The sequence below is a fragment of the Monodelphis domestica genome, chromosome 3 (genome assembly GCF_027887165.1).
Source record: "Monodelphis domestica isolate mMonDom1 chromosome 3, mMonDom1.pri, whole genome shotgun sequence".
In the NCBI taxonomy this organism is placed as follows: Eukaryota; Metazoa; Chordata; class Mammalia; order Didelphimorphia; family Didelphidae; genus Monodelphis; species Monodelphis domestica.
Genome location: NC_077229.1, coordinates 1,742,305 through 1,768,048, shown reverse-complemented (window position 1 = coordinate 1,768,048; position 25,744 = coordinate 1,742,305). Strand labels below are relative to the sequence as shown.

Here is a 25,744-nt window from a genome sequence, read left to right as displayed (position 1 = left end):
GAATATTGTGTATATCTATAGTTAGAAGTGCATTTAGAACTACAAAATGATTATGTTAAATGATCAATGGGGAGACTAGTCTCTCAATGATCATCAGGGGGGATTGTGAATCTTGAAATTTCTCAGACTCTACCTTAGAACATTTGGTTAAGACCATCCCCATTTTAAACAGTGAAGCTACTTAGATCTAAAATGTGAGAACTCTACTTGGATCAGAAATGGGAGGACCTCTACTCCACCCGTACTTAGGACTGTTTTAGGAAAAAAAAACTCCTTGCTGAACAATGAAAAGTACTTAAACCCGTACTTAAGCCATGCCTATTTTTAGAAAGGGGTGCTAAGTACCTATAAAGGTCAGGCAACTTGTGAACTTACAAGGAGCAAAGAGGTGAAAACTTACTCAGAGCTTTCCTGATGTGAATTACTCAGAAGTTTTAGTCTACCCAGAAAAGGTGAGAGCAAGATGTGAATTAAGAAGGTGATAACAAAATGTGAATTCAGAATGGGCTGTCCTTTGGAAAATGTCTACTGTGATTGGTAGATGGAAGAACTTAGGAGAAAACCCCCTATATAAGAAAAAGGAATCTCTTGAGAAGAGGGCTCTTGAGAGAAAAGCTCTTGAGAGACAGGCTCTAAGGAGGGTCTCTGTAGAGAATCTCTTGAAGGACAATCTCTAAGGAGGTCTCTCAAGGGAGGCTGACTCTGGCTGGAACTCCCTCTGGGGAGACTCTGTCCCCTTGAATCCTCGCTTGAACAGATCTTATGGTGAGTGATAACTGACTGACTGATCTTTTCTTTTAGGACTTAGGCCTGGGTTGGCCAGGACTGGCCAGGGCTGGCTTATTCCCTTCTCATTATTCCCTCTTTTTTCTCTTTCTCTCTTTCTTTAATTCCTCATTGTATTATTAATTAAATTCTCTATAAAACCCAGTTGACTTGGGTATATTCATAATTGGGAATATTTCCCTGGCGACCACCTTATATTTGATTTAAAACAAGACACTGTAGTGAAAACATATTTTCTGCAGTCACAAATTTACTCACCCACTCTTATATCTATCACAATTTATATCTTCCACTATTTTATTCACTACAGTTTACAACCTCAACCATTTAAACTGTTACAGTTTATGGCATCCACTCTTTTAAATGCCACATACTGCCACAACCTCATGGCCTCACACATACTGCTGGGTCTGTCTGCCAGAAGTGCCTCCTTTCTCCAGCCCATCTTCCATTCAGCCAAAATAATTTTTCTAATTCTGACCATGTTATTCCCATACTGAAGAACCTATAATGGCTCTCTAGTACCTCCAGGAGAAGATGCAAAATCTTGTGTGTGAATTTCAAAGCTTTTCATGTACTCACCCCCTCCTCAACCTTTCTTGCACCAACCCTCCCCACCTACTCTTTAATCCAGTGACACTGGTTTTCTTGTTCTTCTATGTGCAAGAGATTCCATCTCTTGGCTCCAGTAGACACTTACTTCTGTTTGTGGAATTGTCCCCCACCTCATCTCGTACTTGCCTTAATCCAAGACCCTATTAAAATCCAATTTTACCACCCATCTTGATTCTACTGTCTTATTTCTGTTGATTATTTCTCATTTATCCAATTGGTACACACTTGTTCTCTCCCCTCTTAGATTGTTAGTTCTCCAAGATTGTACCTTCAGTTCCTAATACAGTACCTCGAACATAGCAGGCATTTAATAAATGCTTCTTGAGTGAATGACTACATACTATCCTTTCCCAGAAGAGAGTTTTTGAAGAAGGGATCCATTTTACCACTCAGTTTTGTGGTCACTTTGGCTTCCTTCTACATAGCAAAGATGATCCTTGTTGCCCTGGAATCACATCCAGTCATGGAGATCCCCAGTGCTCAGAGACAGGTCTGAGGCAAATACATTCTCGGTTATTTATGTATCCTTATTAGAGGGTAGGTTTGAAAGTGGAGAGCCAGGTGAATAGTTCTCCTTGAAGAATGGGATTCGGAAGTATAAGAGAAACTAAATCCACAGATACCATTGGCCAATGAATCCTTACAACACTCTCCATGATTTTTGAGAAGGCTTGCCCTTAATGACTTTATTTTTAATCCATATCTAGAATAATTCTTTTGGAAAAAAACCCCAAAAATTATCATCTAAACTCTGCCCCAAACAATCAATCAGCCCTTTGTAAGCTCCTTCTAATGGCAAGAAACTCTGCTAAGTGCCACACTGGAATATGGGTCCCACTGCCCAAAGGCCATTATTCTTTTGAATAGATATAGTTAGATACATGTTTGACCTGACATCATCTCCATATTGATAGATCCTGGGACCAAAGCCATCCCCTTCCCCAATCCCTGCCGAGCCCAAAGCCCCCACCCCTTTCCCCCTTCCCCCAGCCCCTGCCTGGGATAAAAACTGCCACAATAGTAAAACCTGGCAGAACACCAGGATCTCCCTGTTAGGCCTGGAAAAATGACCTCCTGCATCAATGACCATCAGGTCTGAGAACTTTCCACCCCCAGAGAACAGGATTCCTTACAACCCCTCTGGGCCTTCCATTGAACTTCACCCAAGGCCCCCCACCTTGGCCAACAGAGACACCCCAAGTTACTTCATTCCAGACCATCACACTATAAGAGATTGCCCCCTTCTCCACCCAGGTGGAGACCCCTAGCCCTCTACTGGTTGTGGACTCCTCCCTTGCTGTCTCTTCCTCCCCCACCCCTTCCTTTGCCACAATAAATCCTTGCTTGTGTTACTTAATCTCTCTGTCTCCTTTGCCTTGGGTCGGATGCTGCTAGCTAGAGCAGATACATATATGCTTCTGGGCACCTTCCACTCTGCTCCTGTGTCTTCCCTCTTGGGAAAAATAGAGTGACTTTAGTCCCTCTTCCGTATGAGTCTCTCCACTTCTTGAACAAACCTAGCATGTCCCACTCCTTTGAATGTCCTCTTCACCAGGCTAAGCTCTTTCAACAAATCATCAGACATCTTGAGAAATGAAGTCCCTTCACTTAACGGCCTTCTAATAGACATTGTCCAGCTTCATTAGTGAATGCTAGCCATCAGCATCCTTCCTAAAAAGGAGGCTGCCAACATGGAGCACCAAAGACCAGCCCTGGGAAGATCTTCTTCTCAGACTGTGCCTCAATTACAGTTGTCCAAGGTTCCTTTAGCTTTCATCACGATCACCTCATGTTTCTGTATCAGGTTGACCTCACAGCTCTTTTGCAGGCATCAGAATTTTTTGAGAGTTGCCGTCCTCCAGTCTCTCATCTCCAATTGCTTTTTAAACTCATTGACCTGGACTTTCAGTAGATGTTTAAAAGTCACCACGGCAAAACATAATCATTGTCTTTCCCCATGAGCTCTCTCCCTCCTCTCTTCCCTATTAGTGTAAAGGGCAACTGAGTCAAAGTCAGTTAATCAATCAATAAGTAGCATTTACTATGGGACCAAGTACAGTGCCAAACATTGGAGGTAAAAGATGATCCCCACTCTGAAGAAGCTCAGTCTAAAGGGCCTAAAAACCCTACTATGTATAAATAAGCTATGCACAGGATAAAAGTGTTTAAACAGGAAAGACTCAAAAGACGGAGGCAGAGGCATTGAGGGGCTATAAAAAGCTTCACGTTGGCCAACGATGAAGAGTTATTCAACAATTCTTACTAAGTGGAATGAGACACCCTCAGAGTTGACAGGTTATGCCATGTAAGGTGTTTTAGTGCAATGACTGGAAGTTCTTGTCAAAAGAACCCAGTCCAGACACATTTGACTAGTGGATTCTTCCTAAGGTCCTTTCCGACTCCAAGATTCTATGAAAGAAACAGCAATTACAAGCTTCACCTGCAGATCGACAGACTGGAATGAAAAGTACAATCATTAAGGAACATATAACCATCATGGAATTTGAGAATTGTCACGGACTTCATTTTCTATGTTGTCCCAGCCCTTCCCAAAATATATCTCCACTACACCATATCTAAAATGTGACCGACCATTTTATATTACCTGCCAAGAACGAGGTACTAAATATTCTTCGTCTCTCATTGAACGTTCCTCCAATTTTCTCAGAAACATCTCATGGAGAGCCTAAGCCAGAGCATAGACAACATTGTAGATGGTGTAACTCAAGCCAGACACGGGCCTATCAAAATAGCACACAGGCAAAGTCTCCAAGGAAGCATTTGGTGAACATATCTCTAGCTCTGAGCTTTCTGCTTGATCTGGGCATCTAAACACGGAGAGGCACAATCTCCTAAGTAAAATGTCATCTGGGTATTTCGAAGGTGTGACTGTCTTAAGAAAAGTCTTGAACCCAGGAATTTCACTTGTCAAATGTGAAAATGTGAGAGCCCCGTGGAAAGCATAACCTCTTTGATACAAATATCTCATTGTAACACCCCAGTGAGCTGTGGCAATCCACACCTTGTATATTGGATATAAAGGAACTTGTGCGTATCTCAGAATCATTAATGAATCTGTGTCGCCATGGACAACAAACACCTCAGTTGGGGATGTTATGATTCTGAGCATGGAGGCCTCCTGTGAGTCTATATGTCTTCTGTCACTGACAGAGATCTTCTCTGTGAAGGACACACAAACTCTATTCTTCACCATTTCCTCTCCCATTTTCCAGAGGAATTCCTCACCTCTCATATCATCTGTGGCAATCAAGACTATCCAGTTCCACTGGAAATATACAATTAAGCAGATAATACCTTTGTGAAGAGAAGAGTCTTTGGGGGCCATCTGGTAGAGAGAAGGAAAATGGACCTTGTCACTAAGAGTGGAATCAAATGGACCATAGCTGATCTGGATGAGAAGGAAACAGTTTGATCCATGGTAAGAGTTAGAGAGGGGCATCGAGGTGCCACAGTGGATGGGGGATTGACCCAATCTCAGGAGGGATCATCCCGAATTCAAATTTGGTCTCAGACACTTAATAGCTTTGTGATCCTGTACAAGTTATTAACTATGTGTGCCTCAGTTCCCTCCCCTATAAATTGAGTTTGAGAAGGAATTAGCAAGCCATTTCAATGTCTTTGCCGAAAAAACTACAATTTGGGTAATGAAGAATGAGACATTTTTGAAAATGACTAAGCCAAAATGATGAAACAATTGGAGCAAAATGCAAATTCAGAAGTAGGCATTTTTGTTTATAGAAGAAGTTATGTAGATTTTAGCACACAGTTTATTATATCTAGTATTTTAATCTCTGAAATTGCTTTAAAATAACCAGATTATATTATTCCATCATTTTTTCCTTTTTTTAAACCCTTGTCTTCTGTTTTGGAATTCTTACTGTGTATTAGTTCTGTGAATTTTAAAACTACTCAACCCTACTCAGGCTGTACTTTAGAAGATCTGATTTAGCTATTTCCTGATTAGTAACAACAGAGATACTTGGTTTAACAGAATCAGGTGTTGGGAACTCTACATTTCTCCACCCTATTTAGTTTAACAAAGTCAGGAATATCCACACCATACTCAAGATTTAATTATCTAAGAAGATGGCCTTCAACAGACACATGCAGAAACAGCTGACAGACCCCTGGGCTGTCCTAAGTCAAGCTAAGCTATCATTGGTACAGATGAGATGCAGGAAAGTGACGTAAAACCATCTATATAAGGCATGTCACTTGCTCTCTCTCCCTTTCCCCAGAGAGGTGACTGGCTGGCAGCGTGCTAAGCGTTCAGACATCTTGGCGTGGTGGCAGCTATTTGTCTGGGTTTTGGCGTGAGTTTGCCCTTGAGCTGATTCAGGTTCAAGCATCTTGGCTGAGCCCTTTGGAGTTCAGGCTGATTCCTTCCTCCTTTACTCTCTAAACTTTACCTTCCTAGAGCCTCTGGTCTTCCTCCTGGTACTAGCCAGGCAGGAGAAATCCTATACCCTTTCTTTCTTCCTTATTCTTAATTTCTTTCCACCATATCAATTAAATCACCATAAATTTCCAGCTGAGCTGTAAAGAAGCCAGATCAAAAGGGTTCTGAGCCATCCATGACCCAGAAGCTTCTATTCCTGACATTGAGAGAGCCCCCAAGAGTCTCCCCAACCTCCTCTCTGGGCCTCTAAAAACCTGTCAGGGCCCATAACTGGGTGCAGAGCTAAGGGGGGCCTCTGCAGACTTCTGCCTCCTTTCCTGGAAATCCAATTGAGAGCCACATTGCTCAGAGACACCTTGGCCCAGTGTGCTTCTCTCCTGCACCTCCTTGTGTCTACATACCTTCATGCACCCATTATCATGGCTTCCTCTTCCTCCCGGAAGCCTCCTTTCCTCTCCCAGGGAGCCAACAAGGCCCCAGACCCCCTCCTGCTCTCCTCCCTGAGGCCCCCCACCCAAGCCTAGGAAGTTGGTGCTTGCCAGAGCTCAGGGCCTGGAGTCATGGAGGCCTGACTAAACCTAACCCTGACTAACCCTAATCCCGAGAGACCCTGGACAAGTCACTTTACTCTGCTTTCCTCAGTTTCCTCCCCTGTCTTTTGGGCTCCAGGAGGAGAGGGCAAAGCTGCCAAGCCTCTGTCCAGAAAAGCCCCAAAGAGGAGGAGAGTCAGCCAGGCCTGAGCAGCCTGAGCCCAGCAACCCTGCAGACAGATACACAGACACCCCCAGACTGTCTTCTATCGATCAGGGCTCCGAGCCTGGGCTCAGCAGCTGCTGTTGCCTTCTGGAGCTTCCCAAAGGGCAGGAGGGGGGTTCCTGGGCCTCTGGAGGGTCTTTAGGCCTTGTGGGCAGGGGGAGGTGCTGGAGAGAAACCCTCCTCAGCCCGCCCAGAGGCCCAAAAGACCCCAAGGAAACAGCTCTGCTTCTGCCCAGACCTTCTCTGGACCAGCTTCCCCACAGCCCCAGCTCAGGCTCTTATTGTCTGGATTCTACAGTGGGGAAACTGAGGCAAAGGCTGGGGAGGGCCTTGGCCAGCCCCCCCCCCCCCCCGCGCCCCCCTGCATTGGGCAGTGTCTGAGGCCATGTTTGAGCCCAGATCTTGGGGCTTCCAGGCAGGGGGGCAGCCCCAAGTCACTGGACTCCTCCACCTGGGGATGGGGTTGGCCCCTCCTTTGGGGAGCCCCCGGGGTCCCCCCAAACAGAAGGAGCAGCAGGATGTTCAGAGACAGCCCTGGAGGAGGGGAAGCTGGGGGGGGGCTGGGGCTGGGCAGCTGCCCTCTGCCTCAGTTTCCTCCTCTGTCAGAAGGGGCATCCTAGAGCCACCTCCCCAGGCCCTGCAAAGCAGAGATCCAAGGACTGATCAGTCAGTCAATCAATAGACACTTATTGGGCACCTGCTGTGTGCCTGGCCCCATCCTGAGGCAGCTCCCTCTCTGAGGAAGAAGCAGCTGGCGGGGCAGGATGGGGAAATGGGGGGAGGGGAGAAGACTGCCGCTCCCCGGGGTGGGAAACAATTCCTAATTACCCCTCCCCCACCAGGCCTCTACCCCCAGGGGCCCAGGCGGGAGGACTCCATTTCCCAGAATGCATGAGTCAGACATGGCCCTCCGCTGTGCAGGACTCCATTTCCCAGAATGCCGTTTCCCTGACTCCGCCCCAGCCCCGGCTCCTCCTCTCTGTGGTGGTCTCCGGGCATGCTGGGAGTCTCCTCTGGGCCTCCTCAGCTCCCGGAAGCTGCACAGCTACGCTTCTGGGACCTTTGCTGGGTAAGAGGGGGAGGGGAGGGGTCCGTGACCCAGGGAGGGGCGGCCCGGGCTCCCTGCTGTGTCCCTGAGACTTTCTGCTCCCTCGCTCCTGCGGGGGCGGGAAGACCCGGGTGGACCTTCTGGATCACTGAGCTTGTGCGCATGTGCAGCCAGAGAGGCGGGGCTGGAGCGCGGGGGGAGGGGGAAAGGAGGGGCGTGTAAATGCTGGCGGTGGGGGAGGGGCTGCCTCAGTGTCTGTTCCCCACTTTAAAGGACCCCGGAAAAGGGACAAACACGGAAGTGCCGGGCTCAGGCCGGGGCGGCTCCGTCTGGACCCCGAGCCACAGCGGGGCTTTGCCCTCCCCCAGGAGAGAGAAGGGGCCGCCAGCCCGGAAGAAGGGAGGCAGCTGGGGGAGGGAAGCAGTCACAGGATGGGGATGGGGCTGGTCCTGCCCTTCCCCCCAGGGGAACGTCCAGGGGAGAAGCAGCCCACGTGAGCCCGGTCATGGGGCAGCAGGGGGGGTGCCCGTGCCCACATGCCAGGGGGGGAGCCTTGATCTCAGCACTGACGGAATGCCAGCCCGCTCTCCCCGCCCCCAGCTGGTGCCCCGCCCACCCTACCCTCCGTCTCCTCCCAGCAGCCTCCCTCCCTCCACCCTGTGCGGCCCTGAATGGGATGAAGCCAAAGATGACGTCAGAGGGGGCGGGGCTTCTTCCTGGTCAGTTGGAGTCTATTCCCAGCCTGAGGCTGCCTGTAACCCCCGAGGCCAGGGAAGGCCTGGGAACCCCTCTGACCCTCCCCCTCTCTCCTTCCCCCCCAGGCGCACCCAGAGGAAGTCTCCCCCCCTCGGGGCTGCCACCCCCCACCCGAAGCACCCCAGGGTGGCCCCGCAGAGAGCCCGCAGCCAGAGGAATGGCCCCCGGGACCCCGAGGCCCCCCTCCCAGGTGAGTGCAGCCCCTCCCCGGGCCAGGCTGGGATCCCCCAGAACTCCGAGCTGGGTCTGTGCCAGGCCTCCAGGGGCGCCATCACTGCTTGTGCTCAGGGGGAGCTCCTGGGGCCGCCCTGGCTGCATCCACCCTGTTCTGGGCTTTCCCGGCCTCGGTATCCCCTGCCTGAAGGAGCCATCCAGGTCCCTCCACCCAAGCCCAGGCGCTGCCAGTCCTTCCCCCCCCCCCAGTGTGACCCCCTCCCTCAGGATGGCCAGGGGTCCCCCAGCTCCAGGCTCTGCTCCTGCCCTCCAGGCCTGGGCTTGGGGGGGTCAGTCAGGCCTGCCAGGGGGGCTTCGGAAGGAGTTTGGGGGAGATCAAGGAGCGTTTGTAGCCCAAGGAAAGGGCTGGGCACGGCGGGCAGGGCTGGAGGGTGTGCTGAGAGGGGCTCCAGCCAGGCTCCTGCCTCCAGGTCAGAGGACACGCCATGGACTGCCTCCTGGGTCAGGCCTTCGCTGGGCCTTTGGGCCTTATTAGGCAGTAAGACGTGGGGGAGGGGCGGGCCCGGCTCGGTATTTTGAGGTCACATCCGTGTCCTGTGCTGATTCGTGCCTTGACAGAATGATGGAGCTGCCTTGGGCTGGCGCTCGGGGGCTTTAGGCTTCCTTTTCATTGCGCTACTTTTTAAACATTGGAAATGCTTCGGGCCCCGTTTACCATAACTCGCCCCCGGCCTCTGGCACCCAGGACATTCCTCACGGACTCCATGGGAAGGCCGAGCTGCCCGTTCCTGTTCCTGGGACTCGTGGGCTTTCCTCACGGTTATACATTCAGAAGACGGTTTGTGGAAGCCCTTTCCGAGGGACGTTCTCCGTGGTGGACAGACAAACGCCCCCAACCCAACTAGCAGGCGCTGACAAGGCCCGGACGTTGCTAGATCATTAGGCACCACGTCAGTGCCGGGAAACTCCGATGTGGTGTTGAGTGATGCGCAGGCGAAGTCTCTGTCCAATATGGCTCGTGCCTGTGTTTGGGGGCCACGTTTGGTCACATCTGGCAGCTGGAACTGGACGGACTCAGAGAAGAGAATTCTTCCCGCCAATCAGGAAATGCCTTCCAGGCCGAGGTCTTGTGTGACACACAGGCTGGGTAGCACCCAGAGTCGCCTGTTGGAAACGCCACTCTGGACCAAGACCTTACGTGGACCGGAATCCAGTGTCCCAGCCCGCCGTTCCTGTTCCTGCCAGACAACTTCCTCAGCGACTTCTCTAGTGACGGGAATCTGTGAAACAAGCTTTTCACTGACTTCTGGCAGCCATTACAGGAGCTGGTTAGGGTGGACAGAAACCTGCCAGGACAGTGACCAGATTTCCGAACACGAGGAACCTGCTGTGGCTCAGTGTTGGAGGTATCAGTTTACAGTGTAGGATCACGAATGCGAGATAAGCACACCCGATGATCAGCTTTACATAAATGAATTGAACCCTGGCCTGCATTCTTACAGGGCACAGACAATGTGGAGGAGGATGTTGGGCTCCCTGTCAATGGGCAGCAGCAGCTATGGGACACCAGCAGCCACTTGGGCTGGGTCTGGCAGGGATGCTGTGGCTGTTGGTGGCCCAGAGGAGGCTAGAGAGGTTCAGGGCTCAGCAGCCTCCTGCTTAGGTCCTTCGATGGAGTGACTTGCATCTGTCTGGGACAGCAGGTGTGGAGAGCAGAGATCTCTTCTGAAAAATGTCCAAAGTTTAGAGCAGCCTCCTTTACCATGGGCAGGACAGGGCAGGGTGGTAAGAGAGAAAACGAGTTAAATCTTTTCACCAGTGAAGAACTAACTCACTTGGGGTGCACAGGTTGGGGGTTCTTTTTATTAAACCCTTACCTTCTGTCTAGAATCAATGCTGTGTATTTGTTCCAAGGCAGAAGAGTAGTAAAGGCTAGGACTAGGCAGTGGGGGTCAAGTGACTTCTCCAGGGCCACACAAGGAAGAGTTGTCAGCAAGACCAAAGCAAGAGAAAATTCCAAAAGAGCCCATTGAAAGAGTAGAAAAAAGAGTAGCCAGACAAAGATCTCCACCATGACTTTTCCAGCACATTCCTTCTGAGTAAGGTGGCTTTTCTCTGGAATGGTGGATTATCAACGTCATGTTTAAGGAGTCATCAGACAACTATAAATTTGTCTATAAGTGTAACATCAGTTAGTTTGGAATACTATTAAAATGTATACTTTTAGAACAAGAATGTGATTACATTGGTTATATGTAAAAATCAGCGTAACTGATTCAAATGGAATATAATTTTATTTAACCATAAGAACTTACCTCAGTTTACCAGTTTGTACTATCGGCTAAAGTAATGTCTAACATATGCTAAGATACTGGGTTAAAATGGGACAGTCTTCAACCTGGAATCTTTGGGGTTATCTCTCTTAGGAATCTCTCATAGGCCAAAATGGCCTAGGCCTTTCTCTTTAAGAGAGAAACTAAGTCAGTCTTTAATCACCACAAGGTCGTTCCAAGCAAAACTCCAGTGTTCAGAGAGACCCTCCAATTCAGCTTTCAGAGCTGAATTCACTTCAGAGGCCTCAAGCTCCTTCCTTTTAAAGAAAATTTTCTTTTGTGTCACCTCTCCTAAATTTTCACATCTACCAATCACAGTAGACGCTTTTCCTAGGACTGCCCATTCTTAGTTTTCACCACTCTTTAGTTCTCACCTTCTCTGGGTAGATTATAACTTCTGAGTACTTCGAACCTCTTTGCTAAGTTTGCCCTTTGTAAGTTGCTTGCCCTTTTAGTGATTAATTTGACCTTCATAGTTACTTAGCACCCTTTTGTATTAGATCTAAAAATAGACCTAGCTTTTGCCTCACTATAAGTATGGGTTAAGTACCTTTTCATTGTTCAGTAAGGAATTTTAGAACTTTATCTTCCCCTAAAGTATGCCTAAGTATGGGTGGAGTAATGTAAAGTTCTCACATACATTCCTGACTAAGTACCTCCATTGTTTAAAATGGGGAATAGCCTTAACCAAATGTTCTAAGGTAAAGTCTGAGAAATTTTAAGATTCACACACTGCATGACTAGACTCCAGTGCTGGCTCTGACACCCTTCAAGATTAGAAGTCTGGGTAAATCTCTTTTGTGATTAAGTTTTCTCCAGTCACTGGATGAGGGTTGTACTAGATGAATTCTAATGGTTCAGATCTAAATCTTGCGACTTTTGCTGTTTTAGGGGTCAATAACATTCAAGGATGTGGCTGTAGACTTCACCCAGGAGGAGTGGTGCCTATTGGACCATTCCCAGAAAGAGCTGTACCTGGAGGTCATGCAGGAAAATATGCAGAATCTACTCTCTGTGGGTAAGGACCATTTCCTCTGTGAACTCTGAATCTGCCATTAAGGGAACATCTTCATTCCAAACCAGATATACAAGACTTTGATCTTTGTCAATGATTAAAAAAGCAAAAGTGCTGATCCCTGTCCAGGGTCCTCCTCCTGCCTGCTTTTCGTTAAAAAAAAAGTCTGAATTATGTGATGGGAAGCTGGATCTTTCTTTTCTTGCTCCTAAAATCATTTCTCCTCTGTTTTAGATAGCTTCAGGAAAAAATTTAAACCACTGTTACAGATTTATATTCCTGAAGCTAATCTCAGAAGTCATCTAGTCCAGGCTCTAATTAGACCTGAAATTTGTGTGCAATTTCTCTGTTTATATCCAGGCAGCTTTTCCTTGAAAAGAACCCTCTACCTGCCAAGGCAGTGTCTTCCCCTTTGGGTTGGGTCTGGTCTTTAGAAAGGATTTCCAGTTATTAAGTATTGTGAGATTTAAAATGGTTGAGGTCTTAAACTGTAGTGATTAAAATAGTGGAAGATATAAATTGTGATAGATATAAGAGAGGGTGAGTAAATTTGACCACAGAAATATGTTTCACTACAGTGTCTTGGGTTTTAAAATCAAATATAAGGTGGTCGCCAGGGAATTATTCCCAATTATTCAAATACCCAAGTCAATTGGGTTTTATAGAGATTTTAATTAACAATACAATGAGTAATCAAAGAAAGAGAGAGAGAGTAAGAAAGGAATAAGTATGAAGAGCCTCAGGCCAATATGGCCTAGACCTGAGTCTTAAAAGAGAAATCAGTCAGTTTTTTATAACTCACCATAAGATCTGTCTAAGTAAGGAATTCTAATGACACCAGGCCAACGTCCTTCCTCAAAGAGTCTTCCAGCCAGAGATTGTTTCAAAGGGCCTCCCTCAAGAGCCTCCAGAGCTCCTACCCCAGAGGGACAGAGCCCCTCAGAGGAGCTCCTCAAGGAGCTCTCCTTCAGAATGAGAGTCAGAAATCGTGATCCTCAGAATGAGTCTTATCAAAATGAGCTCCCTCAGAATCAGATCCAGCTCTTCTCTGAGCTCTTATTTTTAAGAGCAAAATCTCCTATGTCACCTCCCCTAAGTCCTTACATCTACCAGTCACTGTAGATGTTTCTAAAGGACTGTCCATTTTTAATTCACAGCTGAGTAGTTTTAATCTCTTTAGTAAGGCTGTGTCGACAAATTTCATTAAGAAAAAACCTCTGAATAAGTTATCACCCTTTTAGGTTTAAATAGTTTACAAGTTTCCCCACCTTTATAGGTACTTAGTATCCCATTGTATCAATTCTAAAACAGTCATGACTCAAAGAACTTCCTGTCCCTTCCATAAGCATGGATCAAAATACTTCCATTGTTCTCAAGGACCTCTCTGTCCTAAAGCAGTCCCAAGTAGGGTGGAGTAGGGATATTCCCAAGGCAAGGAGCCCCCACACTCAAGTAGAGTTCTCACCATCTGCTAGGGAATTTTTTAAAGTAGAAGATTCCCCAATGTAAACCTCAAAATTCCTTAGACTTATAAATGTTGGAAATTTCACCATTGGGATATTTCATACTTGGAAAATTTCTTACTGATAGTCTATTGGAATGGGAACCCCATTGGCATGGGAGGTTCCTTCTCTTCCCTTCTTCAGATTACTTTAGGACAGAAACCTTTTGCTGAACAATGGAAAGGACTTTGACCTATGCTTAAGCATAGAACAGGAATTTCTTTGAGTCTTGATTGATTTTAGAATTGATACAATGGAGATACTTGGAATAAATCTCCACCCTATTCAGTCCTAATAGGATTGAGTAAGGGCTGCAGCCTAGATCAAAATTTAATTATTCCAATCTCTACCCTACTCAAGTTAACAGGATTTAGAAAGGGCTGTAGCAAAGGAGTAAAGATTTAATCATTTGAAAATATGACCTTCAACAGACATGTGCAAAAGCCAGAAACCTCTGGGCGGTCCTGGGTTAAGCTAGAGCCTCCATTGGCACAGGGAAATTGATGAACAGTGATTGGTAGATGGGAGAACTGAGGGGAGGAACTTGGATGGTTTCCTTAAAGATAGGGGGTCTGAAGACTCGAGGGGAGGTTGAGGAGAGTTGGTCAGTGTGGTTCCTGTGGGCTCTGAGAAGGCTTGCTCTGAAGGAAGCTGAAGGTGGGGGCCTCTGAGACTGTTTCTCCATTTTGGTCACGTGAGTGATAGGGACTGATCTCTTTTCTTTGCCTCAGCTATCTAAGGGCTTGGGCCTTTTGGCCCAGCCTAAACAGAAGGGGTATTTAAGCCCTATTCCCTTCTCTCCCTTTTTATCTCTCTCTATCTCTAATTCCTTTCTTACTCCTATTGTAATTAAACTCCAAAAAAGGCTGACGGCTGACTTGAGTTTTTCATTTAGGAATTACATAGCTGATTCCTTGGCGACCTTAAATTAATATATATCAGTCTTTTAAAGTGATTCCCTTGTTACACCAATGGGGGAAATTTCCAACATTCATAAGTCTGAGCAATTTTGAGGTTTACAGTATTCATGGGGGAGAGAAATCCAAGAAGGTGGCATAGCAAAAGGAAAAGCTGAAACTACTCTGAGAATTGAAAGCAACCTTAAAATGTGCTTTTAAATTACTAGAGTCACAGAACAAATATGTAAGGTGTAGAGGTGACTCTTGAGGAAAACAACTTGAAATTTAGGCATAAAGGGATAAGGGGGGACCTGGAAGTAAAATTGTGCAGAGAGGAATACAGGTAATTCACACCCTACCTATTACTTCAGGTCCTGATCCTGGACACAGGTCAACTTCAAGACCTTGGGACCTTGCTTAAACCTACATTATTAGTACCTCCCACACCCACCCCTTCGAATACAAAGGCCTGGCACAATGCTTTAGTGAGACCCCAAAGTGACTTGGTCAGTTCAAGCTTGTGATGAAGTCCCTAACCCCAGGGCAAAATAGCTCCCAATTCTCTGATCCCAGCAATCCATCAATAGTCCCTAGAGCAGCTTTCAGAGCACCCAGCCTACAGGCCATGGTACCACGTTAGAAAAAATGAAAGTCACAGAAAACCAATCAGAACTACAGCTAAGGGGAGAAGCAAGGAAAAACTGAAGTTTAAGAGAATTCCCCCATACCCTAAGAGAGTTGATCAAGGGGGAAGAGAGTTCCAGGAAATGTAAAATGACCAAAATGGAAAAAAGGTCACGGAAGAAAATAATTCTTTTAAAATTAGAATTGGACATATAGGAGCTGAGGATGTCATGAGACATCCAGAAAGCATAAAACAAAATCAAAAGAATTTAAAAATAGAAGAAAATATGAAATATCTGATTAAAATAACAACTGACCTGGAAAATAGATTGAGGAAAGACAATCCAAAATTTATTAGACAATCTTAAAAAGAAAAAAGTCTGGATGCCATATTATAAGAAATCATCAAAGAAAACTGCTTGGCTATTGAATTATAACTTAAAAGAGAAATGGAAAGATTCCACAAATCACCTAGTGCAAGAAACCCCCAAAAGACAACTCCCAGGAATATTATAGCCAAATTGAAGAAATCCGATGCCAAGGAGAAATAACTCAACCAAACCACTAAAAATCAATTCAGATATCATGGAGCCCCAGTGTTGATTACACAGGATCTGGGAAGTTCTACATTAAAAAATGAAAATGCGCAGAATATGATATTCTAGAAGGCAAGGAAACTAGTTTTATAAGAGTGATTTATCCACCCATCAAGACTGATTATATATTTTCAGAGAGAAAAATGGTTATTTAATAAAAGGGGATATCCAAGCATTCCTGATGAAAAGAGCAGACCAAAACAGAAAAGGTGATGTCCCAATGTAAAATTCAAGAGAATCATAAAAGGTAAATAAGAAAGAATATAGGACTCAAGAAGGTCCTATTGTTTATATGCCTAGTGGAAAGATCATATTTGAATCTGTTTAAATCGCTCTCATTATACTAGTTACTTGAAGTGTACTTAGACAGAGGGTGTGGTACTAAAGTGTTTAGGAAAATATGTCCCCCAAAAATTAAAGGTTGAAAAAGAGGATAGCACTGAGGGGAAAAGAAGAGAGAAGTAACATGGGGTAAATTATATCAAAGAGGCATAAGAAGAAAAACTATTACAGTGGAAGTGACAAGAGTGGTGCCAGCCAATCAGTATAACTTATTCTCATTGGGAATAACAGTCAGACTCATTGGGGTATAGAGTAAGAGGAGAATAAGGATGGAGATAGGGAGGGGAATAATATAAGGGAGGGGAAATGGAGGAAGTGATTAAAAGGGAAAAATGTGGACACAGTGAAAGGAGAAAACGTAGGATTAAAAGAGGAAAACAAGATGAAGGGGAATACAGAGAGTAATCAAAGCTGTGATTGTAAATGAGATGAACTTACTCATAAAATGGAAGCCAAGTGGATTAAAAACCTGAATCCTATGATATGTTGTTTATAAGAAACACATTTGACACATAAAATTAAACATATAGAGAGTAAAGGTAAGGGGATGGTTATATCCATAACAATAAGGGAATACAATTTAAAAAGACATAAAATTGTACCTCATAGCCCCTAATTCTGTCCAGTCTGGCAAGTTTATCCTTATTCAACCTTCATTCTTCCCTCACATCCCAGGCCAGATGATAGAAATGGAAAGAAAAGGAATAAGCATTTCAGAATACCTGCTCTAGGTCCTTTCTACTGGATAAAGGAATTCATAATAATCAGTAATTTCACAACATCTCTGTGAGTTTGATATTCTTATTGTCTTCAGTTCATAATTGAGACAAACAGATTAACTTGCCCAGGAATACCCAATTACCAGCTCTCTAAGCCTGGATTAAATTTGCTTTTCTGACTCCTTAAGTTCTGATCTCTTATCCCTTCTCTACTAACTGCCTTTAATGTCTAGGTAATAGGGGTTTTATAATGTGCCTATCCTATTACAAGAGGTAAATCAAGATGGACTTTTCTGATTACCAATGGTTTCCATGATCTCTGCCCTCATGCAACTGTCCCAATAGTGAATACAACAGAAGCCATTTGTAGGCCTTACCTGCCCCCTTTCCTTTAAAAAGATGATGTTTTTTATTTTTCTCTCCTGATCCCTTCCTTCTTTCTTATGCCCAGGGCTTCCAGTTCCTAGAGAAAATTTTATGTCCTGTTTTCAGCAAGGGAAAGCACCATGGCTGCTAGAGCAAAAAGGCCCAAGGAGCTCCTGTCCAGGTGAGTGAGGTGAAAGCAGGTGTATAAGGACTGTTATCCCAAATGACTTATCATTGTGGATAAGGGAGTGCTAGACATGGGGGCTGGCAGACCAGTGCTGAATCATGCTGTTCATTTCCTGAGAGATGGATGATGGCCTCAGTGTAGGGCATGAGACATAATTTATGGTTGATCATAAAATAAGATAAAGAGTTAGTATGTCATCACTAAATGACATAAATATCATTGCATGTGTAGAGAAAAGGAGAAAATTTCTATTCTACTTTGAAAATTACTGCATGAGAACTAAAAAGAGTGAAATTCTTTTTCTGCTTAGTGTACAATTTTACCAAGAATGGCCATATGATATTGTTTCCAAAATAATGAAAACAGAATGTCTGGAAGGTAATGTTACCTGAGATTCACAAAATGATAAGAATATTGGACAAGTGACTTTTTAGGAAAGATAGAAAGGGCAATGGAGGAAGACAGTGCAATACTGTGAACAAAGCATGATCAGGCATGGGGTTTGAGTGGTAGTCTAGCTACAAAGAAGTAGGTCAGGTCATTCCTCCATTCTTTACTCATGACATAAGTTGTAAAGTGTGATGAGAATCTCAGGCCTGCTTGTGAGGTTTCGTTGTTATTGTATGGGAAAGTCTTTCTAAAATTATCCATCTTGCAGATATGACCAAAAGGTATATCCAAAGACTGGTTTTGCTTGTTAAAGTTTGCCAACTCCTTTTTACCTGGGGAAATAGAAATAAATCAGTTTACTTTCTGCTATCAGAGGAAGTGTGTGTGTGTGTGTGTGTGTGTGTGTGTGTGTGTGTGTGTGTGTGTGTGTGTGTGTGTGTGTCCTCCTTTCTTCTGTATTTATATCATTATTTGTTTTCTTCAGAGGCTAAGACCATTATTCAAGTGAAGATGTCTACAAGGCTGAACTTTTTTGAGGAAGGATCTGGCCCCCAAAGATGCGTGAATGAGGATCCCCATCACTTCATTTTGAGAGAAATCTGTGACTATAATATCATGGTAAAAAAAAATCCAAAGAGTGACTGTGAATGTGATGAAACTGCAGAGAAATTCAGCCAGTATTCAGTCCTAAATCAGTATATGAAATTGTCCTCAGAAAAAGACTGTTGTCAAGATAGGGAATATAACAAATGCTTTCCTGGAGAAGTAGGACTTATTCAGCCTCCTGAGAAACCTCCTGAAATGCCCATGTATCAAGGTAACCTAAGGGGGTTGGCCTTTGGCTACAGTTTAGACCTCATTAGACATCCAAAATGTAAAAGTGTAGAGATGGTTTCTGTGAGTGATAATGGTGGGAGACCTTTCAGTCAGAACTCCAAGCTTGCTGCACATCAGGGAATTCACAAGAGAGAGAAAACTTATGAATGTAAACAGTGTGGAAAGGCTTTTACAGTGAGGGGCTCTCTTGCTAAACATGAGAGAATCCACACTGGAGAGAAACCATATGAATGTAAACAATGTAAAAAGGCTTTTACAGTGAGGGGCCATCTTGCTGCACATCAGAGAATCCACACTGGAGAGAAACCTTATGAATGTAAACAATGTGAAAAGGCTTTCACACAGAGGGGCAATCTTGCTGCACATCAGAGAATCCACACTGGAGAGAAACCTTATGAATGTAAACAGTGTGGAAAGGCTTTTACACAGAAGGACTCTCTTTCTACACATCAAAGAATCCACACTGGAGAGAAACCTTATGAATGTACACAGTGTGGAAAGGCTTTTACCTGGAAGGCCTCTCTCACTGCACATCAGAGCATTCACACTGGAGAGAAACCTTATGAATGTAAACAGTGTGGAAAGACTTTCACACAGAGGGGCAATCTTGCTGCACATCAGAGAATCCACACTGGAGAGAAACCATATGAATGTAAACAGTGTGGAAAGGCTTTCACACAGAGGGACTCCCTTGCTGCACATCAGAGAATCCACACTGGAGAGAAACCTTATGAATGTAAACAGTGTGGAAAGGCTTTTACAGTGAGAAGCCATCTCACTGCACATCAGAGAATCCATACTGGGGAGAAACCTTATGAATGTAAACACTGTGGAAAGGCTTTTACAGTTAGGGGATCTCTTGCTGAACATCAGGCTATCCACACTGGAGAGAAACCTTATGAATGTAATCAGTGTGGAAAGGCTTTTACAGTTAGGGGATCTCTTGCTGCACATCAGAGAATCCACACTGGAGAGAAACCTTATGAATGTAAACAATGTGGAAAGGCTTTCACAGAGAGGGGGCATCTTGCTACACATAAGAGAATCCATACTGGAGAGAAAATTCATGAATGTAAACAGTGTGGAAAGGCTTTCACACAGAAGGGTCATCTTGCCAAACATCAGAGGACCCATGCTGTAGAGAAAAATTATGAATGTAAACAATGTGAAAAGATTTTCACAAGGCAGGACTCTCTTGCTAAACATGAGAAAATCCACACTGGAGACAAACCTTAATTGTATGGGATAAGATCATGCATTATTCTCTAGCATACATTAATTAGTAATCTTTGATTGGCAACTTCCTATAGAAAATTGGTGAAAGGTAGGTACCCTTCAGAAGGGAGATAGTAATCTCTCCTTATGAAGAGAAGAGAAATCCCTCTCCCCAAGCAGCTTTTTCTATGTGCATAAATATACACCTTCAACTTACTCTTTTCTAATGTGGCCAAAATCCCCCTTTTCTCCCCCTTTTACAATTATTATGGATTAATAAAATCAATGGATTAATCAGCCTAGCAAACTTGTAATCTACCAATCAGACTTATGGGACCCAAGGCCTGGAGTTTAAGGCCAGATTGCCCTATTCACAAGATCCAAGGGCAGTATACTTGTGGCCTGAAGGGCAGGGTCTGTTAACCCCGCGTGCATGGTTTGGGGTGTAAGGTTACTAGGTCACCCTTTGGCTTTCATCTTTCCACACTGCTCTGTGTCTGGAGGAGCATCAGCCTTGTGTTCTAGGCCCCAAGTACAACTGCATCTATAGTATGGTCTGAGGTTCATGATCAGAGATGGGGTATGTTGAGTCACCCAGCTTTGTCCACAGGACCCAGGGCATGGCTAGAAGATGATGGAATCTTGGCTTCCTCTCAGCAAGTCTTGCAGAACTGAGCATTTGGAGCCCTATTGTGGGGCGAGGGGGTGGGGGAAGGTGGTTGTGGCGAAGCATAGTCTGTTAACAGTAGGATGATAGTGATAGAGTGGTGACCCCAGCTCATGAACCAGAGGCTGAAGGAGTCTAGGCTTGGGGAGGGGGGGTGTGGGGAGAGTCTGAGGCCAGTTTGGCCTCTACCCCTATTCTAGGAAGAGCTGAGCCCTGGTTAGTGATGTCCTCAGGATATTTAGATGTTATCCCAGGAGAATGTGGCTCTGGACCCATGTTTGAGTCTGAAGTCCTGAAGAGTCAGTAGCAGAGGACTGTCCCAACTTTTAAAAGGAAGAATAAAGGTCTGCCATGACCCGGGGTAGTTGCCATTGTCTGAGCTTTGGCCACAGGGATGGGGGCAGGGGTCATGTTTTGAGCCCCACCAAGGCTGAGCTCTAGGACCCATTGACCTGTAACCTGAGTGCAGTTCCCTTACACTGGGGCACCTGGAGTCTTGGGCCTCGTGGTAAGAGTTACAGGATCTGATGAGTCAATGCTGCCCTGCTTATTGAGCTTGTGGTTCCCAGGGTAGAGTGACCCCAGGTTCTGTTCTCTGTAGTCTTAGACTGATTCATGTAAAAGGGTGTAGCTTTTCCACCTTTAGGATGGACCCCGCAAGTTGTGAATTGATCCAACCATTCTGGAGGGCAATTTGGAACTATGCCCAAAGGGTGCTAAAAGACTGTCTGCCTTTTGATCCAGCCATAGCACTGCTGGGTTTGTACCCCAGAGAGATAATAAGGAAAAAGACTTGTACAAGAATATTCATAGCTGTGCTCTTTGTGGTGGCAAAAAATTGGAAAATGAGGGGATGCCCTTCAATTGGGGAATGGCTGAACAAAGTGTGGTATATGTTGGTGATGGAATACTATTGTGCTCAAAAGAATAATAAAATGGAGGAATTCCATGTGAACTGGAACAACCTCCAGGAATTGATGCAGAGTGAGAGGAGCAGAACCAGGAAAATGTACACAGAGACTGAAACACTGTGGTACAATCAAATGTAATGGACTTCTCAATTAGTGGCAATGCAGTGATCCTGAACAACTTGGAGGAATCTATGAGAAAAAACACTATTCTCATTCCGAAGAAAAACTGGGACTAGAAACACAGAAGAAAAACAACTGCTTGAATACATGGGTCGAGGGGATATGACTGGGTAGGTAGACTCTCAATGAACATTCTAATACAAACACCAACATGGAAAATAGGTTCTGATCAAGGACACAAGTAATACCTAATGAAATTGCATGTCAGCTGCAGGAAGGGTGGGTATTGGAACCAAGGAATAATGTTCTAAATTGACTAAATAAATTAATTTTTAAAAAATAGAATGGACCCCGCAGGCATTCCACCACAGTGACTAAAACTACATGGCTCCACAGAAACCAAATTTAGCCTTCCAGTCCATACAAGAAAGCCTTGTTCCTAGGAGGGTTCCATGGAGGGAGGGTGAGCCCTGGCCTTGAGGTAGGTACCCAGGAACCCTTAAGCGTATAAAGGGACCCTTGTGACTGGTATTCTCTCCTGGCAGCCCAGCTGGGAATAACCTAGGAACTGAGTGGGGGTGCAAGAGGGAGAGCAAGCATCTAAGTCCTTTGTGCCTGTCTTGGGTTTTCTCTCCCAGGACTTCACGGAATTGGGACTTGTACCCTTGCTGGGGCCCTGGGGCCAGAGCCTGGTGACAGTAGGTTGATGGTATTCTGAATGAGGCCTTGCTCGTTAACCAGACCCTGCAGTATCCCTACTTATGTGTCATCTCCCCCTCTAGAATGTGAGTTCCCTGAGGGCTGCATGTGTCCCCAGTGCTTAACACGGTGCCTGGCACACAGTGAATGCTTAATAAATGTTTGTTGGCTGACTGTTCTTTCAGACCCATGGTGGGATAGACACAGCCTTGCTGAATAGGGCACTGTGTTGGGCTGCCCATGTGTCTCATGTGTTTGGACAGTGGATGTGCCTTCAGCAGGCCTAGAGAAAGATCAAAGGACAATAAGGTTTGGAGGTTCCTGAGCATTCTTGGGCTCATGTCCCAGACTGAGTGAGGCCCAGCCTAGCATAGAAGCAGGGTGGAATGCCACTGCAGGCATAGGAGCTAAACACAAGCTCCCCAAGCCTTCTGGCCCCCAGTATCAGTGCCTGAATGTAGACAGGGTGAGGTGCTAGTGACACCCTGGTTCCATTTTCTTCCCCTGATCCCTCTTTAGGCCCTCAGCCTGAGAAAGTCTTGGTCTTTTTGTTGGTTCCCCAAGAAGATTTGGGGTGACCAGCCTGCACCCCCACCCAGGATGGAGCTGTGGCAGGAAGGGCAGGATTCCACACAGCCTTCCATGACCCAGTGGTGGCAGGAGGGGAAGGTCTGTTAGGGCCAAGGGGCACCAACTCAGGTGAGGCACGCCTTGACTAGAACCCAAAGTAGTTTCTGCTTTTTGTTCACTGGTGTAGCTCTGGCTCCTTGGTCTGGGCCCGAGCCGCATTTGAGGCTGGCAGGGTGGCAGAATTCTAGTTGAGACTCAACCAGCAGCCTTTGCTATTTTATAATTTGAAAGCAAAGTTAAGATTTATAAGGATAATAATGGTAGTTTTTATTTAGATAGTATAAATTTGGGTTAGTCAGGAGGATTAGTGTAGCCTGTGAAACACATGAGAAGCAGTTCCTTGCGGAACCTGGGAGTTTATTTGGGTGGATTTAGAATCCCTTAGAATTAGAAATCCTTCTTTATCCTTATATTGAACAGTTTCAATAAATATTTTATTTTTATAACTTGTCAACTTATTTTTACAGTTTGGTGAGCTAAATAGGACAAAGAACCTAACTGTCTGATTTTAAGGGTCCAATTGTCAATTTAGGCAGTTGGAGCCATCATGTCAGTAGGGGGTCTGTGGAAGAAGAGGTGAGCTGTGGTAACAGTGAGCTGAACTCTAGTTGGCTACAGTCAACTTGGTACAAAGACTCTTTACTCTCAGGAAACCTGGTGAATAGCTATATAAAATCACTGTGGGATTTTCTCAGATATGGTTTCTCTCATTTTCACTATTATACCGGAATATATACAAAATGTACTTGCCTGTGACTTTCTAATGCCAGTCCTTTCACTGACACTCCTACAACTACTCTCTCATGTCCCTGTGCTACTATTGTTTATCATGTGCTTTTACGTGATGATCAAATCTTTGACTTGTGTTTAAACATTTAAAAGCAATCATCAAGCAAGCTACTGCAAAGAGTGATCTGATGTTAAATGTGAACTATCCGGAGACTGAACTAGATAGAATGCAAATTCAATATGAGGAATTACTCAAAGCTAGAGACAATGGCAGAAAGTAAAGAACATGAAGCAACTAATTTAGAGGGTGCAACTAAATCAGATAATCCAACTAAATTAGAAATGGAAACTGAGGCATTAGAAAGCAAACCAGCTCATGTTTCCTCTAAGGAGGTACCTATAGTGTCCCCAGAGCATGGTATAGTGAATCTCATGTGCCACACAATGTTTACGCAGGCTGATATAGACAGTTTTAAGAAAAATACTCCATCTTATGAAGAAGAACCCATAGGTGTTGTAAAGCAGTTCAAGTGTTTAGTTAAGATTTACAATCCTTTTTCCGTGGATTTTGACATCCTTATGGATGAATTATTAACAAAGAGAAACAGCAAATTATAGAAAACACTCATAATAACTCCCTAATTGCCGATTGGCCAACTGAGGATCCTGGTTGGGAAGTTAACTCTGTTGCGGGGTACGGAGACTTAACTACAGCCAAGAGGGAATAATTGAAACTATGAGGCAAAATTCCAGACACTCAGGAACCTGGTCTAAATTTGAGTGCCAAAAGCAGGAAGTGGGAGAGACTCCCTCCACTTTCCTTGATAGAATTATTCACTGTGCTGAAAAATGGATTGAGTTGGATACTTTAACAGAGGAGAACGTAAATCATATTCACAGGCAGTTTGTAAAAAATGCATGGCCTATGGTCTGAAATTATTTTCAGAGTAACTGTCCAAATTGGTTTGACATGGGTCTTAATGAAATTTGCCGAGTTGCTAACTATATTTTCCAAGATGAGAAAGATAGGCAATCAGAAAAGAAAAATGATATAATTGATAACTTAACCAAAGAAATTAGAGAGCTTAAACAAAAACTGAAATCCAATGAAGTGCAGGAAAAAACAGTATCTGCATTAAGAACTTATAGACAATCCAGAAATAATTACAACCCCAGACAATACAGACAAACCCCAAGATGTTTTCTTTGTAACAGACCTGGCCACCTCATGAGAGAATGCATATTTAGGGGACAATCTTTGGACAAAGCTTCAGGGGAAACCGAGGCAATAGATTTAATCACTTTAATGGGGTCAGGCAAAATGGATATAGAAATTATGGATTTAACAATGGATTTAATAATGCAGTTCAGTATGGGACACCAAAATACCCAAATTCTTTTGATACTGGATACTACCATAATTCCCAACAAGCCACAGACCTGAATACCATGCAATATTTTAATGCAGGTGCTCATCCAAAATATTCCCAAGTAGCTGGTGGGAATCCTCAAAAACTTGATCTACTAAAAGGTGCAACTTCATTATGAAGGTGTGCCAAGGCCTATGCAGTTAAAAATATAATATATGGAGAAAATGGACTAGGAAGTATGGGCAATGGAATAAAAACTAATGAAAATGACAAAGATGTAGCATCCCAAGCATATCCACATCTATGAAATATAAATGACTGTATGGCGACTGTGTCTCCAAGCATAAGGTTATACCAATGACGCTTGTGAATGTAACCTTGAACTGGCCATGCGGCCCTTGGCTAAGACAAACTCATTAACATGCTCGGACTCAATTCCCTGGGAAAGCACGGTTTGCAATCTACACGCCCAAAGGTGTTCCCTCTACCTTGCCACCCAATCTTAATTGTCTATACTTTGTGATGTGGATACTACATGCTTGGGAGTACCGCCCAAGCAGGACAGGAATAAATTCAGAGGCAAACCCATGAACTTCCTCTTGGCTTTCTCTCCCCTTCCATGGAGTTCCACTCAGCTCCTCAATGACTATGTCTCTCTCCTCTTAACCTTCTCCTTCCCCAAGGCTGTAACCATCTCGGCCTGCATTCCCTACCTTAATCTCCTCATCCACCTCCTGTTCCTTTGTACTCATACTTTCCTATCAAAAGGAGTATCATAGGGATTGCCTGCCCTATCCAACCACTGACTTGTCCTTGTCTTTCATTCTCCACCCTGGTTCTCGGTTCCTACCTCTCCTCGGGTCCCATCACAAAGGTGAGCCCCTTCCCTTGTGGGACCCTGCTGGTCAGGGAAGTTCATTAAGGAAAACCCCACAAAAGAGATTTTAAAAACATGTGAAATTAGTACAGGAGAAATCAATGAAAAATTAGGAACAGGAACAAGTGTTGAGTTTTCCTGATCCTAGCTCCTGTGCTACC

General features: G+C 44.8%; 1 protein-coding gene across 3 annotated transcripts; it reads left to right on the top strand.

Moving 5' to 3' along the window:
* The first annotated feature begins 7,549 nt into the window (after positions 1-7,549).
* Positions 7,550-19,882, top strand: LOC100619893 (zinc finger protein 883-like). 3 transcript variants are annotated; one of them, XM_007490093.3, is made up of 5 exons: positions 7,866-8,344; positions 8,447-8,571; positions 11,780-11,906; positions 17,037-17,132; positions 18,013-19,882. In XM_007490093.3, exons 1-5 carry the CDS (start codon positions 8,131-8,133, stop codon positions 19,599-19,601), a joined length of 2,151 nt encoding a protein of 716 aa, XP_007490155.2. In that variant the 5' UTR covers positions 7,866-8,130; the 3' UTR covers positions 19,602-19,882. The 3 variants fall into 3 exon arrangements, with proteins under 3 accessions (XP_056677181.1, XP_016288345.2, XP_007490155.2); XM_056821203.1 differs by lacking the exons at positions 7,866-8,344; positions 8,447-8,571 and adding an exon at positions 7,550-7,646; XM_016432859.2 differs by lacking the exons at positions 11,780-11,906; positions 17,037-17,132; positions 18,013-19,882 and adding an exon at positions 9,301-11,773 and having other exon boundaries at positions 7,839-8,344.
* The last annotated feature ends 5,862 nt before the right edge of the window (positions 19,883-25,744 follow it).